Source organism: Zeus faber (genome assembly GCF_960531495.2).
Source record: "Zeus faber genome assembly, chromosome: 18".
Classification (NCBI taxonomy): Eukaryota; Metazoa; Chordata; class Actinopteri; order Zeiformes; family Zeidae; genus Zeus; species Zeus faber.
Window position 1 is genome coordinate 27,939,876 of NC_137210.1, and position 23,696 is coordinate 27,963,571.

General features: G+C 46.5%; 1 protein-coding gene across 2 annotated transcripts in view; it reads right to left on the minus strand.

Annotated features, from left to right (window-relative positions):
- xpo4 (exportin 4) overlaps positions 1 to 23,696 on the minus strand; it is a 52,315-nt gene that overhangs the window by 15,005 nt on the left and 13,614 nt on the right. For both annotated transcript variants that reach the window (XM_080019460.1, XM_080019461.1), the window contains 2 exons: positions 16,513 to 16,618; positions 3,006 to 3,163 (listed from right to left, as the gene is read on the minus strand). In XM_080019460.1, coding sequence (XP_079875586.1) covers positions 3,006 to 3,163; positions 16,513 to 16,618 — 264 coding nt within the window. The remainder of the gene's footprint in view (positions 1 to 3,005; positions 3,164 to 16,512; positions 16,619 to 23,696) is intronic.

Below are 23,696 nucleotides of genomic sequence, written 5' to 3' on the forward strand. Positions count from 1 at the left end.
GGACGTTTTGATTTTCTCTAAAACTCTTTTGTTGATGAGAGAGACGTGTTTGTCGTACTTCCCGCAGGAATTGGTAAAAGCTTAATTTACCAACTCAGCACTACGTCGCCTGTTTCGTTGCCCTGATTTGTTGCAGCTTTATCCAATTGCGTCCAGAAACATTTTGGTCTGTTGGTAACGCTCCCTGGAAACTGAAAATGAACAGAGATTCCAGACTAATACGGATTTGCGAATTGGTCTGGTGATGCCAGGCTACCACTGCTGCACAAAGATGGAAAATTAAATGTACAACGATGGCAAATTAAATCCGGTATACATGACAAGGATGCGTCAGTGTTTATTCCAGTAAAGACCCCTCTACTCATGGACATATTGCTGAAAGATATAAAACCTCTGCCCGGCTCGATTTTAGGAGTAGGAGAAATTATTTTGCTCAAAGAACCAATGAAATGTAGATCCACCTGCAGGAGTTTTGAAACATTTAAATGAAGAAAATGTGAAAAATGTGAAGATCATCTTGACGAATCTTTGGAGAATCAGGCACAAGACCAGTTTCAATGAAAATAATATGTAAATCAATTAGAATTAGTTTAGTCCTAATAGTCACCATGTAAATGCTTTGCAATCAAAAATCAATCCAAACATTTTTAGACTTTCCAGACTTTTTAAGAACATGCAGAAAATCCGGAAACACTTTTGTAAGTCCCAGTATTTGAATCTTGACTTGGGATGTTTTAGGACCCAGCACTTCTTGGGAGTTACACCGAACTTCCAGGGTTCTATAGAATTCCCGATTATCACATTTTTTTTGTTTTTCTTTTTCGTAACACGCAGACCATCTGTTAACACACTCCAGTGCAGTGCAGCACGAGTGAGTACAAAGTGCTGCATTCCTCCGCTGACAGAACGGGACCAGAACCAGCTGGAGTGTGGGAGCCGCAGAGGCCTCACGCTCCAGCTAACCCCCGTCAGATGGAGCTTTAATCGACAGCAGAGCTGTTCAATCTTCTGGCGATTGGCTGAGACCTCTGCACATGGCTTTCCGATGAGGCAACGGGGGGAAAATGCTCCAAGAATAGGTGATTAGAGGGGGGGAGGAAGAAGGGAGGGGGGAGAGAGGGAGAAATAGAGGGAGGGAGAAAGATGGAGGGGAGAGAGAAAGCAGGAGAGGGGGAGAACAAGAGAAAGGAGAGGGGAGGGAGGTTGAGAGAAGATGGGGGAGGGAAAGATGAAGAGAGAGAGAGGGGGGGGGCATAGATGAGGGAGATGAGTAAGAGCAAGACAAGAGCAAAATCTGCTTTGTGGGCCAACTGTACTAGACGTGTGTGTGTGTGTGTGTGTGTGTGTGTGTGTGTGTGTGTGTGTGTGTGTGTGAAGAAGATGGTCATCCCGTCGTCAGCACGCAGCTGTGCTTCCTCTCATCGGTACGTTCAGTTTTTAAAATAAACACGTCACATTTTAAAACCTTTAATCCAAAAAACATCGACTGTGGAGGAACGCTCTTCCTCACGGCACTGCACACATCCAAGAGCTGCCCAGTACAAGCACCGGCCTGCTACTGGTGGCCATGGTGGCGCTCCACATCACCTCTACACCCACAGTGCTCCTCAGTGTAGGTATTAAGAATGGTTGGATTTTACATGTTGACAATAACATTGTATGACACTTAAAAATTCAGTTTCCAGGACGATCTGTACATAATCTGAAGAGAGCGGAGCTAAATTGTAATAAACATTATTTGCCTCAATTTTGGATGGAGTGTTTAACAACTGAACTTTGATATCACAGATGGAATCTGAAAAGATAATTAGAATTCAACATCCAAGTCGTTGAAGAAAAAAAAAAAAAAGAAGATAAATACATAAAATGACCCGGTTCTCAGAGACTCAACAAACAATTACTTCCAGTAAATGGAACACGGTGACTCAGAGTCCCTGATTCCAAAAAGCTGGACATCCTTGCGATTCTGGGAAATATTAAAGAGCTAATATGACTGGGGCCTAATGAATGAATAACGACATAACAGTGTTTCGCAAACAGCAAACAGCAGCTCTTCTACCCAGAAACCACCCAGAACTGTTTCACCACTGTGCCATTTCAAACAACACCCTGGGCGTGTTACTCAAAAACGGACTAGAAGTTGTTTTTTTTAAAGGAATATGGAACCGAAATGATGGGAAACTTACTGACAAAAGCCTTTCTCCAATGTGAGCAGGACGCTCCTTCCCCACCGCTCAGAATGTAGATAACAATAAGCCTAAAAGTAGGGTCCCGCCCATTTATCAGCCGATAGCGGCCTTGTTGACTGGCACCGCTCTCATGGCAAATAAGACGACACGCACCGACGGGCGTGGCCGATGTTTGTCCAGTGTTTCCCATGCTCAGACTTAACGTGAATGAGTGCACAAAATTGATTTTATTCATGACTTTGACCCGTTCTGAGAGCGCTCACAGAAAAGAAGCCCCTCTCTAGAGAGAAGTGTCCCCGCACAGTTACAAGTGACAGGGATTTTTTTGTTTCGTACAATTAGAAAAAGGAGTAAGATAAATAAATCTCCAATAAAAACACATTGTTTTTATTTTCCTTTTTCGGAAATAGGACTGAGCTGCAGAGCTGCTGTCTTCACCTTCACCTATACCTAATACAACTAGTACTTCCTAATACAACTAGTACCACTTAATACAACTAGTAATACCTAGAACAACTAGTACTACCACCACTTCTGCATGTTTTCTTGAGATTAATTCAGTGTGTACAGTCATATTAGTGAATTAAACTGACTCAATAAAAGAGCCGAACAACAATCTGCAACTTTTTTCCAAGACCTCAAATGACCCACCTGCAATACACAAATGGAAAAAAAATAATTAAATTAAAATGAAATCAAGACAAAATACGTTGTTTGTTATGGCCCTGGGTAACCCTCAGAGCGTTAACCACGGCGACCCGGCTCGTCCCTACCGGGCCCGGCGTGAACCCGACGGAGGGAAGCGGAGACACTGACCCGTTGATCATGCTGAGCAGCCCCTCCACCAGGTGGGCCAGGTAGGACACCTGGGCGCTCTCGTCGGGGAAGACGGGTCCGTGCATGGAGGCCAGCTGGGCCAGGCACTGCAGCGAGTCCTGGGCCATGTCCGAGTCCTCCCGGATCTTCCTGTGGACCTGGGGGGGACCAGAAGGAAGCCGGCTCAGTGGGGCGACTCATATGGCTTTGGATTTCATTTTTTTTCTAACAATTTGCGGCCAATCCTGTTAATACTTCCACAATTAAATTATTTGATTTGACATCTCAACATCTGTAAGAAGAAGAAAAAAAAAAAGATATTTTGGAATACAATTCATTTTGATGCAGCAACGGAGGATTTTACAGAAATAGACGACGGTTCGGAAACGGAAAGTTGAGCCGGTAACCTGCCTCGCCACAGCAGGTGATCAGTATTAGCCAGGACAGGCAGCTGGATTCCCATCGGGCCCCCGAGGGGCTTATTCGGCTCGGGTTCGGTCCATGACATCACCTGAAAGTATGAGTCATCCCGGGGTAATGACTAGCATCCCAGCCGAACCCCCGTCCTCTAATCAGCGCTGCTCCGGCTCCGCTAAAGGTCTCCGCCGCGCGACTCCGGCACTACTTTTACACTTTAGTCATAAAACCAACGGCGTTATCTCAGCTGACTCGCACCACGACGCCTATGGCAGAAATGTGCGCCGGCCTCTGAAGCTTGAAACCGGGTCAGGCTGCCGGGCCACGCCCAAACCCGTGATGTCATCGCACCCTCTTGTTTCCTCAGGTGTCAATGGAAAAAGAGGTTAAATCGGACGTCACAATGATCCCCCTTTGAAGCCGCACTGTGCAGAGCAGCAAATAACTGTCTAATAACTGAACGGGTCAAAAGCCGCTCGAGTGCAGAAGCACCACGAGCGGCTCTGACTCCCCCGTCCAGCGGAGCGTCGGACAACAGAATCCCTCGACTTTTGTCAAACTGTTTTATACAAGGGGCGACTATCAACAAACGGACTCTGGACTTTGTTGTGCTCCGGGAGACAAGCTGATGGAGACCGGGAGACGAATATTGAATTTCTCAATCGCAAGAGTACAAACATCACCGAACGGAGCGGCCCCGCGTGGTTTGTCTCCTCCTTGCATCAGTGTTCTGTTGGAATGAAATCAGACAACATGAAACTCACCCCACGTTTCAAAGTAAAAAGTCACGTCGGCCATCAACAGCACCCGTACGAGTGCAAAAACATGAGCGGGGTTATTACGTAAGTGCACAGTGATTGGTCCGGACGTAAGTGCAGAGTGATTGGTCGAGACGTAAGTCCGCGGTCCCTCGGACTGAGGACAGTCCGCCCGGTCAAGTGGCATCGCTCGGAGTGCACACCAGCCCACTTGCACTAAGCGGTAATAAAAAGATAACCAATCAAAATGAAAACCAAAACAAATAGCATTTTTATTGTAGATGTATTTATTCCATTTATTTTGTTTTCTGCCGTCAGTTGAAGGATTTAACGTGCGCCCCGTGATCCCCGCGCGGCGTCCCCATGCGAGGCCAGCGCCTCACGAAAGCCGGCGCAAACCTTTGAACAACGTCTCGTAGATCCAAAATGAGTGAAGATTCAGCGACAGGGACGGATTATTTCTCACCTCAAACTTGCGCCGAAACAGATTTTAGTGACTGATATGGCCAAATAAGTCAAAGTTAGGCAGTAAATAATAACACAGAACTCTCGCTGGAACCCCGTTGGCTGACGTCACTGCAGCAACGTTGGAATACAACCGGGGAAAAAAATAGCGCTCGACGGTGTCTGGTTCTCAGGGGACCTCGGAGGAATCGTACGTCTTCCGCCAGAACACGAAGCTTCTGGAACCGTCCGTCATTCTATGAAGAAGAGTTAAAATTTGCAATTTTTTAATGATCCGTCCTCCTGCTGTCTTAGGTTTCGTTTTATGGGAGCACCGTCTTTTTTTTTTTAAGTGCGTGTCCCTTTCCTTTTTTCCATAAAAAAGTGTTTCACACTTTTTGTGAAGCACCTACTTACAACTTGTGTTTGGAAAAGTGGTGTATAAATAAATACACTTTATTTACCACTTTTCCAAACACAAGTTGGTAATTATTATTTTGAGTTGTTATGAGAGTGGCGCGTCAAAGTATAAATCAGCATCATCATGTCTCTGCACAAGACATCTTCCACCACTAGACTTTCCTCTGGCAGACAGTCAAGAAAATCATTTTTACTACAAACTCAGTAATATATATATATATATATATATATATATATATATATATATATATATATATAAATAAAGTCAAAATATCCACTGTCAGCCTTTTCTTTCAAGTGGGATATTCCATTTATTTCTTGGAATCTTTTTACAATACATTAGAATTCTACACGACACGGTCAACGGTAATCCTCAAAGACGTAAATATTACACTGATGAAACTGAAACAGTGAAAAGGGAAGAAAAAACAAATACATTAGTTCAAAAAGATATATATAGAATGGTAAAAATAAACCATATAAATCACTCAAACGCATTAACACAAATATACAAAGAAGGAGTGGCAGAACAGACAGATCCAAAGCAAAATAAATGAAAAGACCCGACAGGTGGTTTCAGCACAGATGTGCAGATGTAACACAGTCATCTGCAGGACGTGGGGAACGCAGCAGCGTCACCAACAAGAACCATTGTGTGTTCAAGTCCGAGGGAAATCCCTGCACAACAAACATCAGAGTGCACGTGTAGCGGAGCAGCACGTCGTGTTACCACCCCCTCGTCCTGGTCTACTCCTCAAGTCACCTCAACCCTCCACAACCATGCAAAGACTCCTCCACAACCTTGCAAAGACTCACCCATAACCTTGCAAAGACTCACCCACAACCTTGCAAAGACTCCTCCACAACCTTGCAAAGACTCCTCCACAACCTTGCAAAGACTATCTCCACAACCTTGCAAAGACTATCTCCACAACCTTGCAAAGACTATCTCCACAACCTTGCAAAGACTATCTCCACAACCTTGCAAAGACTATCTCCACAACCTTGCAAAGACTATCTCCACAACCTTGCAAAGACTATCTCCACAACCTTGCAAAGACTATCTCCACAACCTTGCAAAGACTATCTCCACAACCTTGCAAAGACTATCTCCACAACCTTGCAAAGACTCCTCCATAACCTTCCAAAGACAATCTCCATAACGTCCCAAAGACTATCTCCATAACGTCCCAAAGACTATCTCCATAACGTCCCAAAGACTATCTCCATAACGTCCCAAAGACTATCTCCATAACGTCCCAAAGACTATCTCCATAACGTCCCAAAGACTATCTCCATAACGTCCCAAAGACTATCTCCATAACGTCCCAAAGACTATCTCCATAACGTCCCAAAGACTATCTCCATAACGTCCCAAAGACTATCTCCATAACGTCCCAAAGACTATCTCCACAACCTTGCAAAGACTATCTCCACAACCTTGCAAAGACTATCTCCACAACCTTGCAAAGACTATCTCCACAACCTTGCAAAGACTATCTCCACAACCTTGCAAAGACTATCTCCACAACCTTGCAAAGACTATCTCCACAACCTTGCAAAGACTATCCCCATAACCTTGCAAAGACTCCTCCATAAACTTCCAAAGACTCCTCCATAACCTTTCAATGGCTCCTCCATAAACTTCCAAAGACTCTCCCATAACATCCCAAAGACTCCTCCATAACCTTGCAAAGACTCCTCCACAACCTTGCAAAGACTCCTCCACAACCTTGCAAAGACTCCTCCACAACCTTGCAAAGACTCCTCCACAACCTTGCAAAGACTCCTCCACAACCTTGCAAAGACTCCTCCACAACCTTGCAAAGACTATCTCCACAACCTTGCAAAGACTCCTCCATAACCTTCCAAAGACTCCTCCATAACCTTCCAAAGACTCCTCCGTAACATTCCAAAGACTCCTCCGTAACATTCCAAAGACTCCTCCGTAACCTTCCAAAGAATCCTCCACAACCTTGCAAAGACTATCCCCATAAATTTGCAAAGACTCCTCCATAAACTTCCAAAGACTCCTCCATAAACTTCCAAAGACTCCTCATAACCTTTCAATGGCTCCTCCATAAACTTTCAAAGACTCCTCCATAACATTCCAAAGACTCCTCCATAACTTTCCAAAGACTCCTCCATAACTTTCGAAAGACTCCTCCTTAACTTTCCAAAGACTCCTCCATAAACTTCCAAAGACTCCATAACCTTTCAATGGCTCCTCCATAAACTTCCAAAGACTCCTCCATAACCTTCCAAAGACTCCTCCATAACATTCCAAAGACTCCTCCGTAACCTTCCAAAGAATCCTCCACAACCTTGCAAAGACTATCCCCATAACCTTGCAAAGACTATCCCCATAACCTTGCAAAGACTATCCCCATAACCTTGCAAAGACTCCTCCATAAACTTCCAAAGATTCCATAACCTTACAATGGCTCCTCCATAAACTTCCAAAGACTCCTCCACAACCTTGCAAAGACTCCTCCATAACTTTCCAAAGACTCCTCCTTAACTTTCCAAAGACTCCTCCATAAACTTCCAAAGACTCCATAACCTAACAATGGCTCCTCCATAAACATCCCAATACTCACATTTGACCCCCACAGCCAGGTAACTCCCACATGCTGTCATGAATGGAATTAGCCCATAATTATGAAATTGAAAGAGGATGATATCAACTTTAAAAAGGCACAACCTGTGGTTTGGGATGTGTGGCGACTAGACGCCGCTCTGGAGGGTTCCATCCATCAGCTTGTCTATCACTTTCTACTCCAGAGAAAAGTGAGACATTGCACTAGTTCAACTGGGTACAACAGCCGTACCATGTACATATGGCATCATTTAATTGGCCAGATTTTACGGGAATCGGAGCTGGTGGGAAATGCTTCTAATTATTGTAAAAATGTGCTCGTTTTCTGATGTCAGTTCAATAGATGCATCAAAACGAACAGTGGAAAAAACTGTTTCGACGCATAAAAATACACACATGCAGAATTATTTTTCCCCCCTTGCGCATGAGCGTGCATATCAACGATGACGCAAGCGAAGAAGTTAACACACAGGCACGCGCACGCACACGCACACGTTATAATCTTGAGATCTTGGCGACGTCACGGCGCTCAAATCGACCAATGACATGCGGAATTATACTCACTGGTGCAACTCAGTGCCCGAGAGACGGCGAGTCACGTGACTGACCGGGATTTGGATCTCACAAAGTCGGAAAAGAAAAATAAAAAAAAATAAAATTTAAAAAAATTTTTTAAAAAAAAGTAAAAAATTACACCGGCGATGACCGCCAGGCAGCCTCAATCAAACCCAGAGTGTGGAGCCCCAAACCCCAGGTTGGACAGATCCAGAAGGTTCAGTCCCATCGCAGGAGACTGTGTTCACACGTCAGATCCCACCGGTTAACATGAGAGGAACCACACACACACACACACACACACACACACACACACACACACACACACACACACACACACACACACACACACACAGGCCGTGCAGCCAGAGACACGAGTGTCTCTGAGCAACATGTGTTTCCACTGACGGTGCTATGCAGACGTCTGGCTCTCTCTCCCTCTCTCTCTCCCTCTTCTGTCAACCATGGCTCTATTTTCATTTCTATCAGTCTATACTCTTCCCTCTCTCCTCCAAAACTTTTACAATTTGTAGCGCGTGTGCGTTTGAGGGAGAATTCACTACATCTCCGGGGCGATCGTAACTTTACACTCCTCCCATCTGCGGGCGTCTGGGTGAGCGCCAGGAACCTGCGAGGGCTCTGGGATGCTCACGTAGCGCAGCCTCTGCGTGTGTTATGGGGGGGTGAATCAAATCAAGACCAGGCCGTCCTCAGCCAGGAGAGGGAGGGAGGGAGGGAGAGAGCGAGCTTTATGTAATTTTTTACATAATTAACTAATGGCTAAATATTAAAAAGGAGTGGTGGCGATGGGGTGACACGCAACCCGTCCGTCTACGTATCAGTTACATTTGCATTCCGTCTTGGAGTCTGTAGGACATTTTCTAAAGTAAGAAAAGAAATAAAAGTATCGACGGCTCATTCCGTCCCAAACGTCATCGTTGGAATGGAAACGATCAGTGTCATATGATGAGGGAACAAACAACCAGCCTTCCGCACACGAAAAGTCCCTTGTTTGACAGATGAGTGAAGATGCAGAGAAAAGGCGTGAGTGGTCGTTTGTAAAGTCAATCGGCGGCGACTCCGTGACGAGTCAGAGCAGAGGAGACAGAGACGTGGCTGAGAAGCAAACTGCTTCTTTTACCGGCTGGCAGCACAGTCAGTGGCCGCCTGTACATTTTATTATGAAGTGTATATCTTCATATAATAATAACTATAATAATTATTTATTGTGATTATTGCTGTGTATTGTTTTTTATTTATTACATTTGTTATTCATTATTATTACTTATTATTATTACTCATATTTTGCTGTGTATTTCTCGCACCGTACTTCGGCAACATGCTCTTGTTCGTGTGCTCTTGTTCTCTCAACTGCACTTTGAGGCTGGGAAGTTGGGTGCGAGAACAACAGAATGAGGAGGGCAAAAAGAGAGCGAGGAATAAAGGTAAAGAGAAATTAAAGCAGAGGACAAATGAGAGAGAGAGAGAGAGAGAGTGAGTTATTGAGTGCGAAACAGAATTAGGGAGCGGTCGGAAGGAAATAAGGCAGCGATGAGAAGCCAGACAACAAAAAGAGAGGGATGACCAGGGAGAAATGGAAGCAGAGAGAAAGAGCGAGAGAGAGAGAAAGGGAAAGAGAGTGAAAGGCCAGAAGAGAGGGAGGGAAAGTGTATTTATAGAAGGAAACAAAGCCCGGTGTCTGCTTCCACAGTGCCTCCTCTTTTTAAATCACCATACCTCCAACATATTGTCTCTCTCTCTCTCTCTCTCTCTGTCTCTGTCTCTCTCTCTATTCCTTCTCTCTGATTCGGTTACTATCTGCCTGCAGGCCGGAACAGAATGACATCAGGTCCTGCACAACACACTGATTGGGTTTACAAGGCCCTTGGGTCTGTGCATGCGTACGTGTGTGTTATTTTCATTGTGTGTGTGTGTGTGTGCGTGCGTGCGTATTTCAACACGGAGATTAGATAAGATGGCTTTATTAATTCCTGGTGGTGGAATCAGAGAAGAAAAAAAAAACCCAGTTTGTTTATGAAGAAAATAAAGAAGGAAAAGATATATGTATAATGTATATACATATAGTATGTGTACACTCAGGTACACCTGTAAAATCCAATGTATTCCAATACACCAGCTCTGCCATGAATTCTACTGTTATAAAGTTTCAAATGTTCAGTTTTTGTTGACATCGTCGGAAATTCAATCACATGTTTGTGACTGAGGTCATGGCTAAATGTGGCGTTGTACTGAGCGACATATTCAGAGGCGTTGGCATAAACATACATGAGAGTGCAAAAACATATCGTTGAATTAACACCTATTCTGACAGTGTAAAAAAAAACTTGATTATAGGCAACATAAAGCAACATGTATGGCTGAGCTGTTGTATTGTATTACATCGGATTGTACATGTGTATACAGTATAGTGTGTGACAAATGGCGTATGTGCGCGTAAATGTTTTTTTCCCCCCGTATCGGTGTGTAGAGTGTATTCATAAGTGTGTGTGTTTGTGTGTGTGTGTCTGCGTGATGCCGCAGGGACTATGTCAAAAAAAATAAAATAAAAACGCCTGTGTTTTTATGAGAACCATGAAGAGCCTAACGCCAACAAACTGCGAGGAGCCGGCTCAACGCCACTCCTGCTGCTACGTGTCACACTTATCTCAGAGGAATATATATTGGGACAGAAATACACAATATCATTGCCAAGACCAGTGATTCTCAACATTTTTTCCACATCGAGGGGCCCTCAGTTTCATACGCATTAGGGCCACAGACCCCGTCTGATAAGGTCCGGCCTCTGGGTTCCAAGCAGAGCAGGTTTCAATTGTTAGATCTGATTTAGTGTCTCTACTCTGGTCAGGGAGATAACAGTGAAACTAGGATCCAAACATCATTACTATTATTATTATTATCATTAACGTTATTATCATCATCATCATCTTCATTATCATCAGGGGTCCATCCCACAGGGTTGAAACCCTATTGTTATTGCTCCAAGTTTTTATAAGTATTCATTATTATTTTTCTCCTTGGCACTATTCGGGCTAAAAGTGTCTGGAACAGGACAACCGCTGGAGCTACGGAGACGGTTGAGGCGCCGTTAGAACCGGGAGGTCTCAGAAATCCCATGGTTGAGGTTTCATCCATATCGACCCACTCACGGGGCAGGAGTTGGTGAAGAACCGAGGAAATTTCACCGGAAGTAGCAGAACGTTCGTCCGTCGCCCACACACCAAGGTTGTGAAACTTGGGGCGGTCGGGTGGTGGAGTGAGACGAGTTTGTGGAGTAAGACGCTTTGTGACATCATCATCCAATTTGTTATAAATGTGCAGGTTGTGTCTATGGACGCACATTTGCGTCGTGCGAGCTGCGTGGGGGGGACTCCATCGCTCTGTAGTGGTTATACACTGCACCTGCATGTGTTTGTGTATGTGTGTGTATGGTCTCACCTGCTTGACGTGGGCTTTTTGCCATTTTTTTCTAAATAAAGCACTCTGTTCCATCTAGCCCGGTGTCGTGTCCCTCCTCTTTTTGCGACATTGGAGCCGGTCCCAACACACAAAGTGTAGGAGTCCAAAACATATTCTATGGTTGTGACCTCACACATGGAGTTGCCTTGCAGCTCCAGAGAAACCGGTTAATCGTGTCAGTCTTATTTTAGTCCCAAACGTTTAAAAAGTGGATGAAATGTCTGTGAGGGACATGCGGTGTTGAATCCGTTTGAATAGAAGCGTGTTGCTGGGAACTTCCACACGGAGTGATTTCCTTCCAAAGAGACAACGAGGCAGGGCTCTGGGGACTACAGGAAGTAGACAGGATCCTGACAGGCAGTAGACAGGATCCTGACAGGAAGTAGACAGACACCTCATTTTTAGGATAAAGTCATAACACGCAACATATCATATATCGGCTTGTATTAGTAGTTCCGTGTGTCACCAGGACTCTGAAAACTCAAGTCTTAACGCTGATTTGAAGACGAGCGACAGCACAAACTGATGCTACCTTCCAACGGGAACCCGAAAATGTGTAATTGGTGTCGATAATGGACCGCATCTGTTGCTGCCTGCAGCTTTATTAATTATTATTTTCCATTAGTGGACATTCTCTCATGGTGCTGACTTCTTATTGTATAATAAATAATGGTGAAGTTTAACAAAGTCATTCTGCTGGGGAACCTCCATCCAGGTTCATCTAGCCTTGACCTTACGGTATTCAGTTGACTTATATTGGCTACAGATGAGATGAGATCCCCCATTGACAATTTCAGGCAATAGAAGGGTATTTATTTTTTTCCTAAATCTTGTTTTCTTCAATTATTGAGAGTTAACCCGTGTGAACGGCATATGAGTTGTTAAGAATGGTCCAGAGAAAATGAGAGCAAGTCCTTGAGAAAATAGCTCCAGTCGACGGGTTGAGATTATCCAGGTTTAAAAAGAAAAAGTATTTTCCTCCAAGTCAAAATCTGTGATGAGGTATTTAACTCCTCTCCAGCCTGTGTACACAAACCACATATTGTATCCATATTGTAGACAGAGTGACGGCCGACTGATGTCAACCGATCACAGGGCGATGGAGCCATTGAACTGAACAGACAGTCCATCACCCCCAGACGCCCTCCGCAGGGACCTGGAGTGTGTGTGTGTGTTCAAGGTGGTTTACCACTGTTAACTGGGGCCCCAGATCCCAGTTGAGGCTCTAATCCGGTCATTGGTTTACTGTGACAGTGATCCTGGTGGATTGTAGCTGAACACATACACACACACACACAGCTGAGAGCCAGCAGCTGAGATAGCAGAGACACATCGAATAGAAAGCAGATATAACACACACACACACACACACGTCAGGACCCATGTTTCTGGTGCACTTCTAAACCCCAAAAAATGGTCAATTCAGAGACTGGTCCTCACTTGTATAGTAAAACACACACTCACACAGATTAGCACTGATGCACAAACACCCCAATATGTGCATATTAGAGACAATAGCCGCACGCACGCACGCACGCACGCACGCACGCACGCACGCACGCACGCACGCACGCACGCACGCACGCACACACACACACACACACGCGCGCGCAGACAGCTGAGCGCGTCCCAGCAGTCCTGTGATAACAAACAGCGCGGTGAGTAGAAATACCAGTGAACTTGAGGAGACTGGAGCTGTGTAAACTGACACTAAGACTGGAGCCGAGCGGCCACAGTACCCTACTCAAGTATGGCAGACATTTTTATTCAGCGCACGCGGCTGCGAGCGCACGCTGTTCACCCATTGGACCTGAGGAATGAGCCCATACAGATCTGTTACGCGTTCAAGAAACAACGATGAGTACTGCCGCTTACTCCCGCAAATCTCCGCACCAAATATTCACTACTATTTAGATACATTGATTGAATTATTTGTTTGAATTACGATTTTATAAATCTATTTTTTTTGTATTTGTACTATAATTGTAATCACTTCCCAACTTTTGTAGGCATCTTCAAAAACATCATTAAACATCATTTCATCCCATCAATAAGACGAGATCACGGCGAAAAACGTAATGATGACAAAGTCAACATGATAAGCTTCCAGTGTCCCCGTCAGATCAACATTTACGTTTTGGCTAATGTTCAATATTGAGGCCATAGCCTTTATTTTCCAATGCTACTGGAGACACCACTGCTGTTTTAAAAGTCACCAGAGAAGTTTTTGAGACAGATTTACTCCAAAATGAATCCAGATCTGTTGTTCCTCCGAAAGAGAGAGAAACGGGCGTCTACTCTACCTCCCTCTATCTGGATCTACTCTACCTCTACTCTATGAAAGAGCGTGATTTCATGGAGATTTGATTCTGTGATATAAAGACGCGGTACGATATAAAATTAAATCCTTCATTTGACGGTTTTCTGTTATTGTTTCTCGTTAATTATGAGACCATGGGGCAAGACAGAACTGTAGAGGGTAGAGAGAGGGGACGGCCCCTCCACCCAGACACACACACACACACACACCCCCTAAGAGCTGTGTATACCCGCCACATCAGAGAGAGCAGGGGGACTTTTACTTCAAGTATCAGTACTTTTATAGAGAATTAACCAACTCCACCAACCTACCCAGACTCTTAGTCAGCAATACAGAGTTATTTTGGTCCGACATCACAGTTTTAAAGGGCCCGCAAAGTTTCTCACAGTAAGTAAGTGATGACTAATGCCTGTCATTAAGTGTTATGAAGAGACTCAACACCTACAAACAACTTAAATTTAAAACAGCAGATATGTAAAATATGCTTGAACAGAGAAACAATTTAATAACAGTATTTGGCAAGTGGAGATTAGAATAACATTTGGAAATAGACAGCTAAGGTCTTGCAACAGAGCAGTATTTTGCAGCAGGCTGATAGGAAACAGCCTTGGGGCAGTATTATGCAGCATGCTGATGGAGGCAAGAGCAGTGGAGCAGTATTTTTGCAGCAGGCTGGTTGTACACCGAGCACTGGAGCAGTATCTTGCAGCATGCTGATAGAAGCTCGAGCAGTATTTTGCAACAGGCTGATGAAGGCTCGAGCGGCAGAGGAGCAGTATTTGCCAGCAGGTTGATAGAGCCAAGAGAAGAGGAGCAGTATTTTGCAGCATGCTGATAGAGGCGAGAGCAGTGGAGCAGTATTTGGCAGCAAGCATAGAGATGGGCGGATGGAGGGAGAAGTGACCGGTTTGTTCCACACTTCTCTTCCCCTCCGCTAGCCTCTTCTTTAAATACACACAGACACCGAACAAAAATACACACCAACTTGAGCGGGCCGTTTCCCTCGACGGGAGCACAATAACACAACCAGTTTAAAACCAGCTCCGTGGAACTATTTAAAACACACAGCATCACTCGTGAAACAACAAAAGGGACCAGACCTGCCAGAGAGAGGAGATTAAGTGAGTTTTCCTCTCCCCACGGTGGAGAAAAATAAGCCCGCTCTTTCTGTTAATCCTCCATAAAGCATTGAACTGGGGTCAGAAAGGCAGCGGCATGGCAGAGCAGGACGGAAACAACGGGAAAACGACCTCCTCGGCAGCGACCGCGGGGGGAGCATCTCTGCACTTAAAAAGGACCCCAAACGGACGGACGCACGGGAAGAGATTAAAAAAAAAAAAAAGGACGCAGATTCCCACAAGTAGAAAGGTGGACAGAAAAACACACAGCCGGAGCCCCGACCGGCCGACCGGAGGACAGAACCACGGACTGACGGATCAACTGACACGAAGACGACGAGCCAGACAGGTGGTGTCACGTCAGCCAATGACGGCGGAAACATAACCGGATGGAGGGAAGGATGGAGGGAGACGAGTGGACGGCGCCGTCGAGAGGAGGTCAGCGATAATAACAACCAGAGCAGAGATCCATCGACGGGGCAGGGCCCATAACCTGGACATGACAACAATTCCCATGACAACAAAGCGGTGGACGGACGCAAATTCAATATTCCTATTTATCATCTTCCGCCGGCGGAAATCAATGACGAGGAGAAGATGGGGTGCATTTATACGTTCACGGTACAACCTCCTTTTGCCTGAACTCCAAGGGAGCGACGGGTCCGGGAGACTGAACCGAGGCTCCACCCGAACATCAGGGAAGGAATCAACATGGATTACATCCATGTTGTTGATGTCAAGTCAACAAACATGAATATCACATGCTGTTTCCGCCTGGAAACGTAAAACCAGTACATTGAACATCTGAACGTCAGATCATTACCCCGGAGTGTACCTGTAGCCTGCCTGATGTTTCAGAAATTTAAGAAAGTGAAAAAAGTTTTGTTTTTTTAATTTTATTTTTGCACTTTGCAGCCACCATTGCCTGGAAACCGACTGATGTAGGTGCCCATGAACCGGGAAGACAGGATGGACTTGTTGACAAGTGAATTTAGATGAGGTTCAGATATATGTTCTACTGAGTGTGTGTGTGTGTGTGTGTGTGCGTTATAATACAATTCAATTAACTGACCATCTTAAAAATACGATTAAATAAGACAAGACACACACCAGGGCTCGGCGACAGTGAGAAAATATATCGCAATATATTTTTACCCAACACCGCGATATCGCGAATACGATGATGACTACCGCCGCTTCCATAACTATATTACACACAAGATATATTTGTGCCATGATGATGCACAATGCTATTATGAGTGTGCAGGTGCTGGAGGTGTTGATCAGAACCGCGCCGAACGTCATGACAACACAGCTTTAAAGACAACCTTCGGGGAGTGATGTGGGTGTGGATGTAGCCTGGCGTGGGGGCCGCGGGTGCGGGGAGGGACAGACTCACCGTGAAGAAGAGGTCCATCACCCTGGTGTCCAGCAGAGCTTCCCTCCAGGTCTCCGTGGGTTTCAGCATCACGTTCTGCGCCGACTCAAACATGGCGATGTAGTGTCTCCCCAGTGCGGCGCCGGCGTGTGTTAAGGCCAACACCAGCATGAGCCGGAGCACGTGCACGCACACACACACACACGTGCACGCACACACACACACACACACGCAACAAACACACACACTTTCCCTGGTTTGCTTGAAGCTCTCGTGTGTTGTCAAATCATTCACAGCCCCCCTCTCTCGCTCGCTCTCTCTCCCTCCCTCTGTCTCTCTCCCTCCCTCTCTCTCTTTCCTACCTCTGTCTCTGTCTCTCTCTCTCACCTTCTCTCTGTCGCTCTCTCTTCCTTCCTTCCTCTCACCGCCTCTCGCCCTCTCATCAGGTCTGCCACTCTACTCTAAAGTCTCTCTCTTTCCCCCTCTGTCTCTCCTGTAGTCACTGTTGCTCACTCTCATCCTAACCCTCCTCACAAGGTCCCCAGCTCTGGATTTCCCCTGCTCTGCCTCCCCCACCCCCCCCCAACATAAAAATGCTGTGGTTTTTATTTTCTGCCTCCAGTCTCTCTCTCTCTCTCTCTCTCTCTCTCTCTCTCTCTCTCTCTCTCTCTCTCTCTCTCTCTCTCTCTCTCTCTCTCTCTCTCTCTCTCTCTCTCTCTCTCTCTCTCTCTCTCTCTCTCTCTCTCTCTCTCTCTCTCTCTCTCTCGGCCTCTTGTTCACCCCTCTTCCTCTCAGTGTTCAGATGGGCTCCCTCTCTCCCTGCATTCCGAGGTTACCTCGCTCTACCCTCCCGTAAGGCCACACTCTCCTTTTCGGAAACACCCTCAGATATTGACGCTCCCCAAGTCAATGACAACTGGCGCTCTGTCGCTCCAGTTCCTTGTTCTCCCTCTCCGACTCCCAAGACCTCTCCTGAACCTCAGCCAATCACAGGCTTCCTCCTCTCCTCTTGACCACTCCCCAAGACGCACAGAGTGTGTGTGTGTCCCAAGACACTCTCACCAACACTAGCCACACCACACACACACACACACACACACACACACACACACACACACACAACATTCCACAACCAACTCTCCACTCCAACACACTGCCTCCCTCCCTTTCTCCCTCATCTAAATACTTCTTAAGGAGGCAGTAAACTTTAGAAGAACTTTGCAGAGAACAACAACAAGAGAAGATGTTCCCAAACACCATTGTCGGGATACTTGATGTGAACACTGTGCAATCCAAGAGAGCACGCCTCATCAAACCAGCACCACGTTGATGTACTGTATGCACACCGCACAACAGGAGTTTAACTATGAACGAACAAAATCCCAATTAAAAACGCAGCGACAATGGTGAGTACTGGCAGTTTGATGAATAAATAAATAAATAACAGTGTGTGTCAGCTCTACAAGAGGTCTGAAGATGAGCACTTTGATGCGAGAGTTTTCCAAGCGACACGAGTCACCTGACAAGAGGACAAACCGCCGGCGCCAGCACAGACGCGTCAGTCACAAAGAAAACAAAAGAAAAACGCCAAATTATTTAAAATGACAAAGTCCATGCGCACTGACGCAGGACGGCGTGACGCCAAACAGGATACGCGAGCGAGCAAGCAATGTCTCCCGACATCCAGACAGGCTTATATTTGTAAAAAACCAAAGGAGGCCTCTAACCGAAAAATGCCTCGAGCTGGGGAATCGGTGTTGGCATGGGCGGCCATCTTGTGGGAGTCGCCGGGTCCATGGTCGTGCAACAGTAAAGTTCGACGCCATTTCATAAGAGCAGGCGCACCCCCACTGACGTTTCCCATATTCCACGGACGATAAAACCAAGATGGAGGACGTCGACTCAGGCCTCCCCACTCACCTGATGTGAGCATCCCTGACATTGTACGGGAGGTTCTGAAGAGAAGGGTGTGAGGTCGATCTCCACCTCCTTCCATCCCTCAAAAAAACGCCTTTTTTTTTTTATTTTTACCCTAATAGTGGCTCAACATCCTTCCCCACAGTCCAGGACCGTAGCACAGGACACCAAGGAGGACTGCAGCTGGCCACGGGCGGCGCTGCTCCTTATTAGCTCCTTGGTTTGACGTATTGGACGTCGAAGTTCATCCATGTCGCCCGCCCCAATTAAAAACACTGGAGACACACTCGTCTCCGAAATGAGACTTTGCGCAGCCAAGACAACAGACTCAATTCGAGTCAAGTTTTTATATGCACAGCCCTTGATCATAGTTAGTCTCAAAGGGCTTTATAGGACCACGGAGGGCAGCTTGACAGCACCCACTAACCCCAAGGCCTCCGCACGGCAAGCCTGTAAACGCACTCTCATTAACCAATAAAGAATCCGCGGCGCGCGCACACGCACGCACACACAGACACACACATACATACACACACACACACACACACACACACACACACACACACACACACACACACACACACACACACACACACACACACACACACACACACACACACACACATACACGCACACACAGACACACACGCACGCCTGTGTGACAGCGGAGAAGCCAAATGAGGAGGCGTTCAGAGGAATGTCTGATCAAAGCCAAGGGCCAGGCGATCCACACACACACACACACACACACACACACACACACACACACACACACACACACACACACACACACACACACACACACACACCCCTAACTATACACAATAGTGTCACACAAAGTCCCCATTAAGACCCAAACACACACAGACACACACACTTTTCTGCACAAAAGTTGGCACCTGTTTGTGTGTGTGTGTGTGTGTGTGTGTGTGTGTGTGTGTGTGTGTGTGTGTGTGTGTGTGTGTGTGTTAGAGAGAGATTTTTGGCCTTGCTAAAAATAGAAATGGTCCAACGGCAGAACTGTGACTGAACCGTTCTGAGCGTGTGTAGGTCGCGTGACTTCCCTGAGTTTTCAAGATTGCAATTTTGACGACTTCAGGGCGGTTCTTGTTTGTTTTTTTTGTGTTCTTCCGTCGGCATGTGAACAACACCGCTGAATGAGAAAGCTGATTGAAACGGGAAACAAGTGGAAGAAATAAGACGACTTTAGCGCGACAAGCTTGTCATTGTCATTTCATCTTTCTTCCTGTCTCACATCTCTCTTGCTTCTCCAGAGACGGTGCCTGGAGACCGGGGCTCCATTCAAGCGTCATTCGTTCCGTGTTTCCCCTCCGTGTTTAACAAGGCATGTGATTGTTGTCAAGTACAATCAAGACTAACATTGAAGTTAGCAAACGTACCGTGATTAGTAAAAAAAAAAAAAAAAAAAAAAAAAAAAAAGAGGAAACCTACACCCTTCATCTCCTCCCAGGGTGGAACCCCTTCCTAGAGGATAAAAGGCGCTTTCAATCATCCTCCTCCAACACACACTGCACAAGCTGGTGGAGCTGGTGGAGCTGGTCAGCGCTGGCCGCCATGACGGAGGACGGAGCCGGTCACGCCTCAATCTATTTAATCAAGTTCAACATTGCAGCGCGGTGGAATTTCCCTTCAGCTTCATGAATATTTGTGCGTTGACCATTCCGATGTAAAAAAAAAAAGCTTGCACACACACACACACACACACACACACACACACACACACACACACACACACACACACACACACACACACACACACACACACACACACACACACACACACACACACACACACACACACACGTTGGAGTTTAACTTAGTCCAAGCAAAGTAAAAACACACCAATTGACGGGTGAGGATTCATTTCAAACAAACAGAAATTAAAATAGATCAATAGCTTGACTGGAGACATCCAGTCATAAATTACTTCCCAAGTCGATGCCAGACTAAACTCTGACATGTGTGTGTGCGTGCGTGCCTGCAGGATGAGTAATGGCTGTGGAGTGACCGGGACATGTGTCTGTGGTTTCGTAGGTTTTTAAAAGGCATCACCTGCTACGCGCTCACGCAGCGGAGGAAATAGCTCTACGCAGAGTTTTTCCACTGGAAACACAGATGGACCGCTGGAGACACGCACGCCCACATGCGCGCGCGTGCCTTCGACTGACCCCTCACGCAAACATCAAAACCCCCGACCACATGATTTGAAATCAGAAAGAAAGCACGACGGCACACGAGATTCTGATGGTCACTATTTCCGATCCAAAGAACTGACAGATTAGTCCGCACGCACACACACACACACACACACACACGGCAGGTGGGTCATCAACACAAGGCAACACTGGCACATCCTGGCAGCAGGTCAGAGATGCGTGGACCCAGAGGGAATGAATCCACCCAGACGTCAAGGTCCACGTCCCACCGGCAAAACACCGTCTGCTGAGAACGCTGTGTCTGCTCCAACCTCATGTCAGGGTGGACAAATCAAATTACAGGCCTCAGTCTCTCTCTCAATCGTCCAATGGATGAATGGAACGCCAGCGTTATTACAGTTTGATTCAATTATTATTATTATTATTATTATTCTTTGTTTTTTTCTTTCTTTTGAAATCCAGTTTGTTTTCAGTGGGTTTGCTGTGCTTGTTTTTATTTGACTGCCAACGTTCTCCATGACTTGATGAATATTTTCTTTGTTTTCCAGCGGTTGAGGACGCCATCAACAATGTGTTTCCTTTGACAGCGTCCTCACCACATGTTAACGTTTGGGCCGAACGGCCTCCCTCAGAAGATGAGCGATATTTGCCGTTACTCAACGCCACCGTTTATTATGGGGTGTGCGCACGTTCTATGGCACAGGAGCGAGCCAATAACTTGGAACGGTCGGCATCGGGGTTATCAAGACCGCAGCGTGCCCCAAATACAAAGCAGAGGCCCCGGAACGAGACGGTCGGCAGAGAGATTTCCCGAGAAATCCCCATCGTAAAAACTCTGTGTTCTGAACAGAGATATTTGAGAAAGCATCAGCGGAGACGATCAGAACAGACGTACCGGGAGCAGAGACAAGCTTTCTGGGGTAAAAACACCTTTTCTACTAAATCCCCAGTTTTGAGCGACTGGCAGCCCCACCGCCGTTTTGCCGCAGCCGGCCCTCGGGTCGACGCGGCCTGGTGCCTCCGCGAGAAACGCATGCCCCGGAGGTGCACGGCCTCAGTGAGGGGCCGCCATTCCCCCTCCTCCTCCTCGCGGCGGGTCGTGATCCCCTCGCGGCGGGAGGAGCCCAGATCCGATCTGAGCCGCTCGGGTCCGAGCGCGGCGAGCTTCAAGCGCCTCCCGAGTTCATCCCGAGACCGACGCACGTTTGGATCTCTCTAAACGAGGCCACGGCGCCTGAAGCGCAGAACGGCGCCGGCCGGGCGGCGGGTCCACGCGTCCCGGTTCTTTTTTTATGATTTTTATTTGAACTCTTTGAAGTCGTAGCAGCGTTAGGAATTAAACACCAGCCAATTCACGCGCCCGTTTGGCTCGTAAATCTCAAATCAGTCTGTGATTGACTGATTTGGGAAAAATCTCAGCTAGACATTTTTTATTTTTTATTTTTTTTTGGAGTCACGAGGAATGACCGCCACGCCCGGCCCTGCAGCACGCCGATATTCAGACAGGAGCCGCGCGTGGCGTCGGCTGGATGGGTCCAGCTTATTAAGCGGCAGGGATGCATTGCGGGATCCGGGTCTTTCCAAAGCCCGTGTTGACAATAAGAAAAACTCTCGGGTTACGCCGGCCCGCTCCGCGAAACGCGATCTTCAGAGCGCCGCGCTCCGGCTACCGCTCCGTCTCCATTATCGCCCGCCGAGGCAAGGCCCGCCTCCGCCCGCATGCCGGCGGCTCTGCGAGGAGAGCGCTGCTATGCCGAGACGCGTGGTGGGGTTTAAGTGATATATCCTGCCTTAAGTCCAGGCAGCCGCCTCGCCATGTGGAATAACAGTCCAGGAATGCCTCCTCAAGCCCCTCACCCCCCTCCCCCCTTCCCTTCCCCACCCCCCACCGTGCTGATCTTATTTGTGTTTACGCAGCAGCTCATCCACTGAGAGTCCATTCAAACTCAGACTCCAGCTACTGTATAAAATAATCTAAACACCTGAGGCTTGCTTCAGAGCGCCGAGCGGGGGGAGCGGAAACAATCCCAACACCGGGACGACTTTGGAGAGCCGAGCCCCCTCCGCGCTCCGACCGCTCCATCTGTTCGTTTGGCTCTTGAACGGGGCGTCGGCAGCCATCACAGGGCTCACACACGGAGTTGATACCTTCAGACGTTTTTTTAAGAAACATTTTCCACAAAGGGTTTTCGACTCCCTTACTTTGACAAAACAAAATGTATGAATAAATTGGTCTGAAAGTTAAACAACGATTCAATGGTTAAGCCTCGGACCTTTTTTCTTTTTTTTCCCCCACAGGACCTGCGGACACGCCCTTTTATTTATGATGTTACATTGTGAAATCTTCTCATTTATTTATTTTATTTATTTAATCTATAATCTTTTCCTGAATCCCCCCCGGGGATTAATAAAGTGTTATCTTACTTTGTTTATTTCCTATAAAGCACATCACACTCCCCAAGTGCAAGTGTTTTAGTATCAATAAAGTTTTTTTTGCCCCCCGGCGTGACATCTCATATACATATCTATGGAGAGTTTTTCTGCTTGTGTATGAAAATACAATATTGACGCATTTTTCTTTAAATGATAATGTACACGTTTATAGGTTATACTTAGACTTTATATTTTTTATATGCTGGTTTAGAACCACAAATGTAATACTATATTTTGTTTATGACCTATGTTCTATACGAAAGGTCTACTAAAGGTTACCATATAAAACATAATAATGTTGCATGAAATATGTGTGAAAGTGGCCTGAATCCGGTAAGAAAAATATAAACCAATGTTGTTCACAAATGCTACACTTTTAGAAATACAGGACATAGATATTTTTATACTATTATTATATATTTACGAGTGTTTTATGAATATCTGACAGCCCTGATCCGGCCCCTCTGCCCCAGCAGCGGTATGGGTCAGGGCCACGCCGCTGACAGGAGCCTCCACTGAGATCAGCTTGCACACGACCTCTAATCCTCAACTTAACTTACGGGACAGGACGCCGGGCTCGCTGAGCCGGCTAATGACAACAACACAGACTGCAGGCCTCCGGGGGGTTAAACCTTGTGGCATCTAGATGCGCAATGACCACTCCGCTTTGTTCCCCCG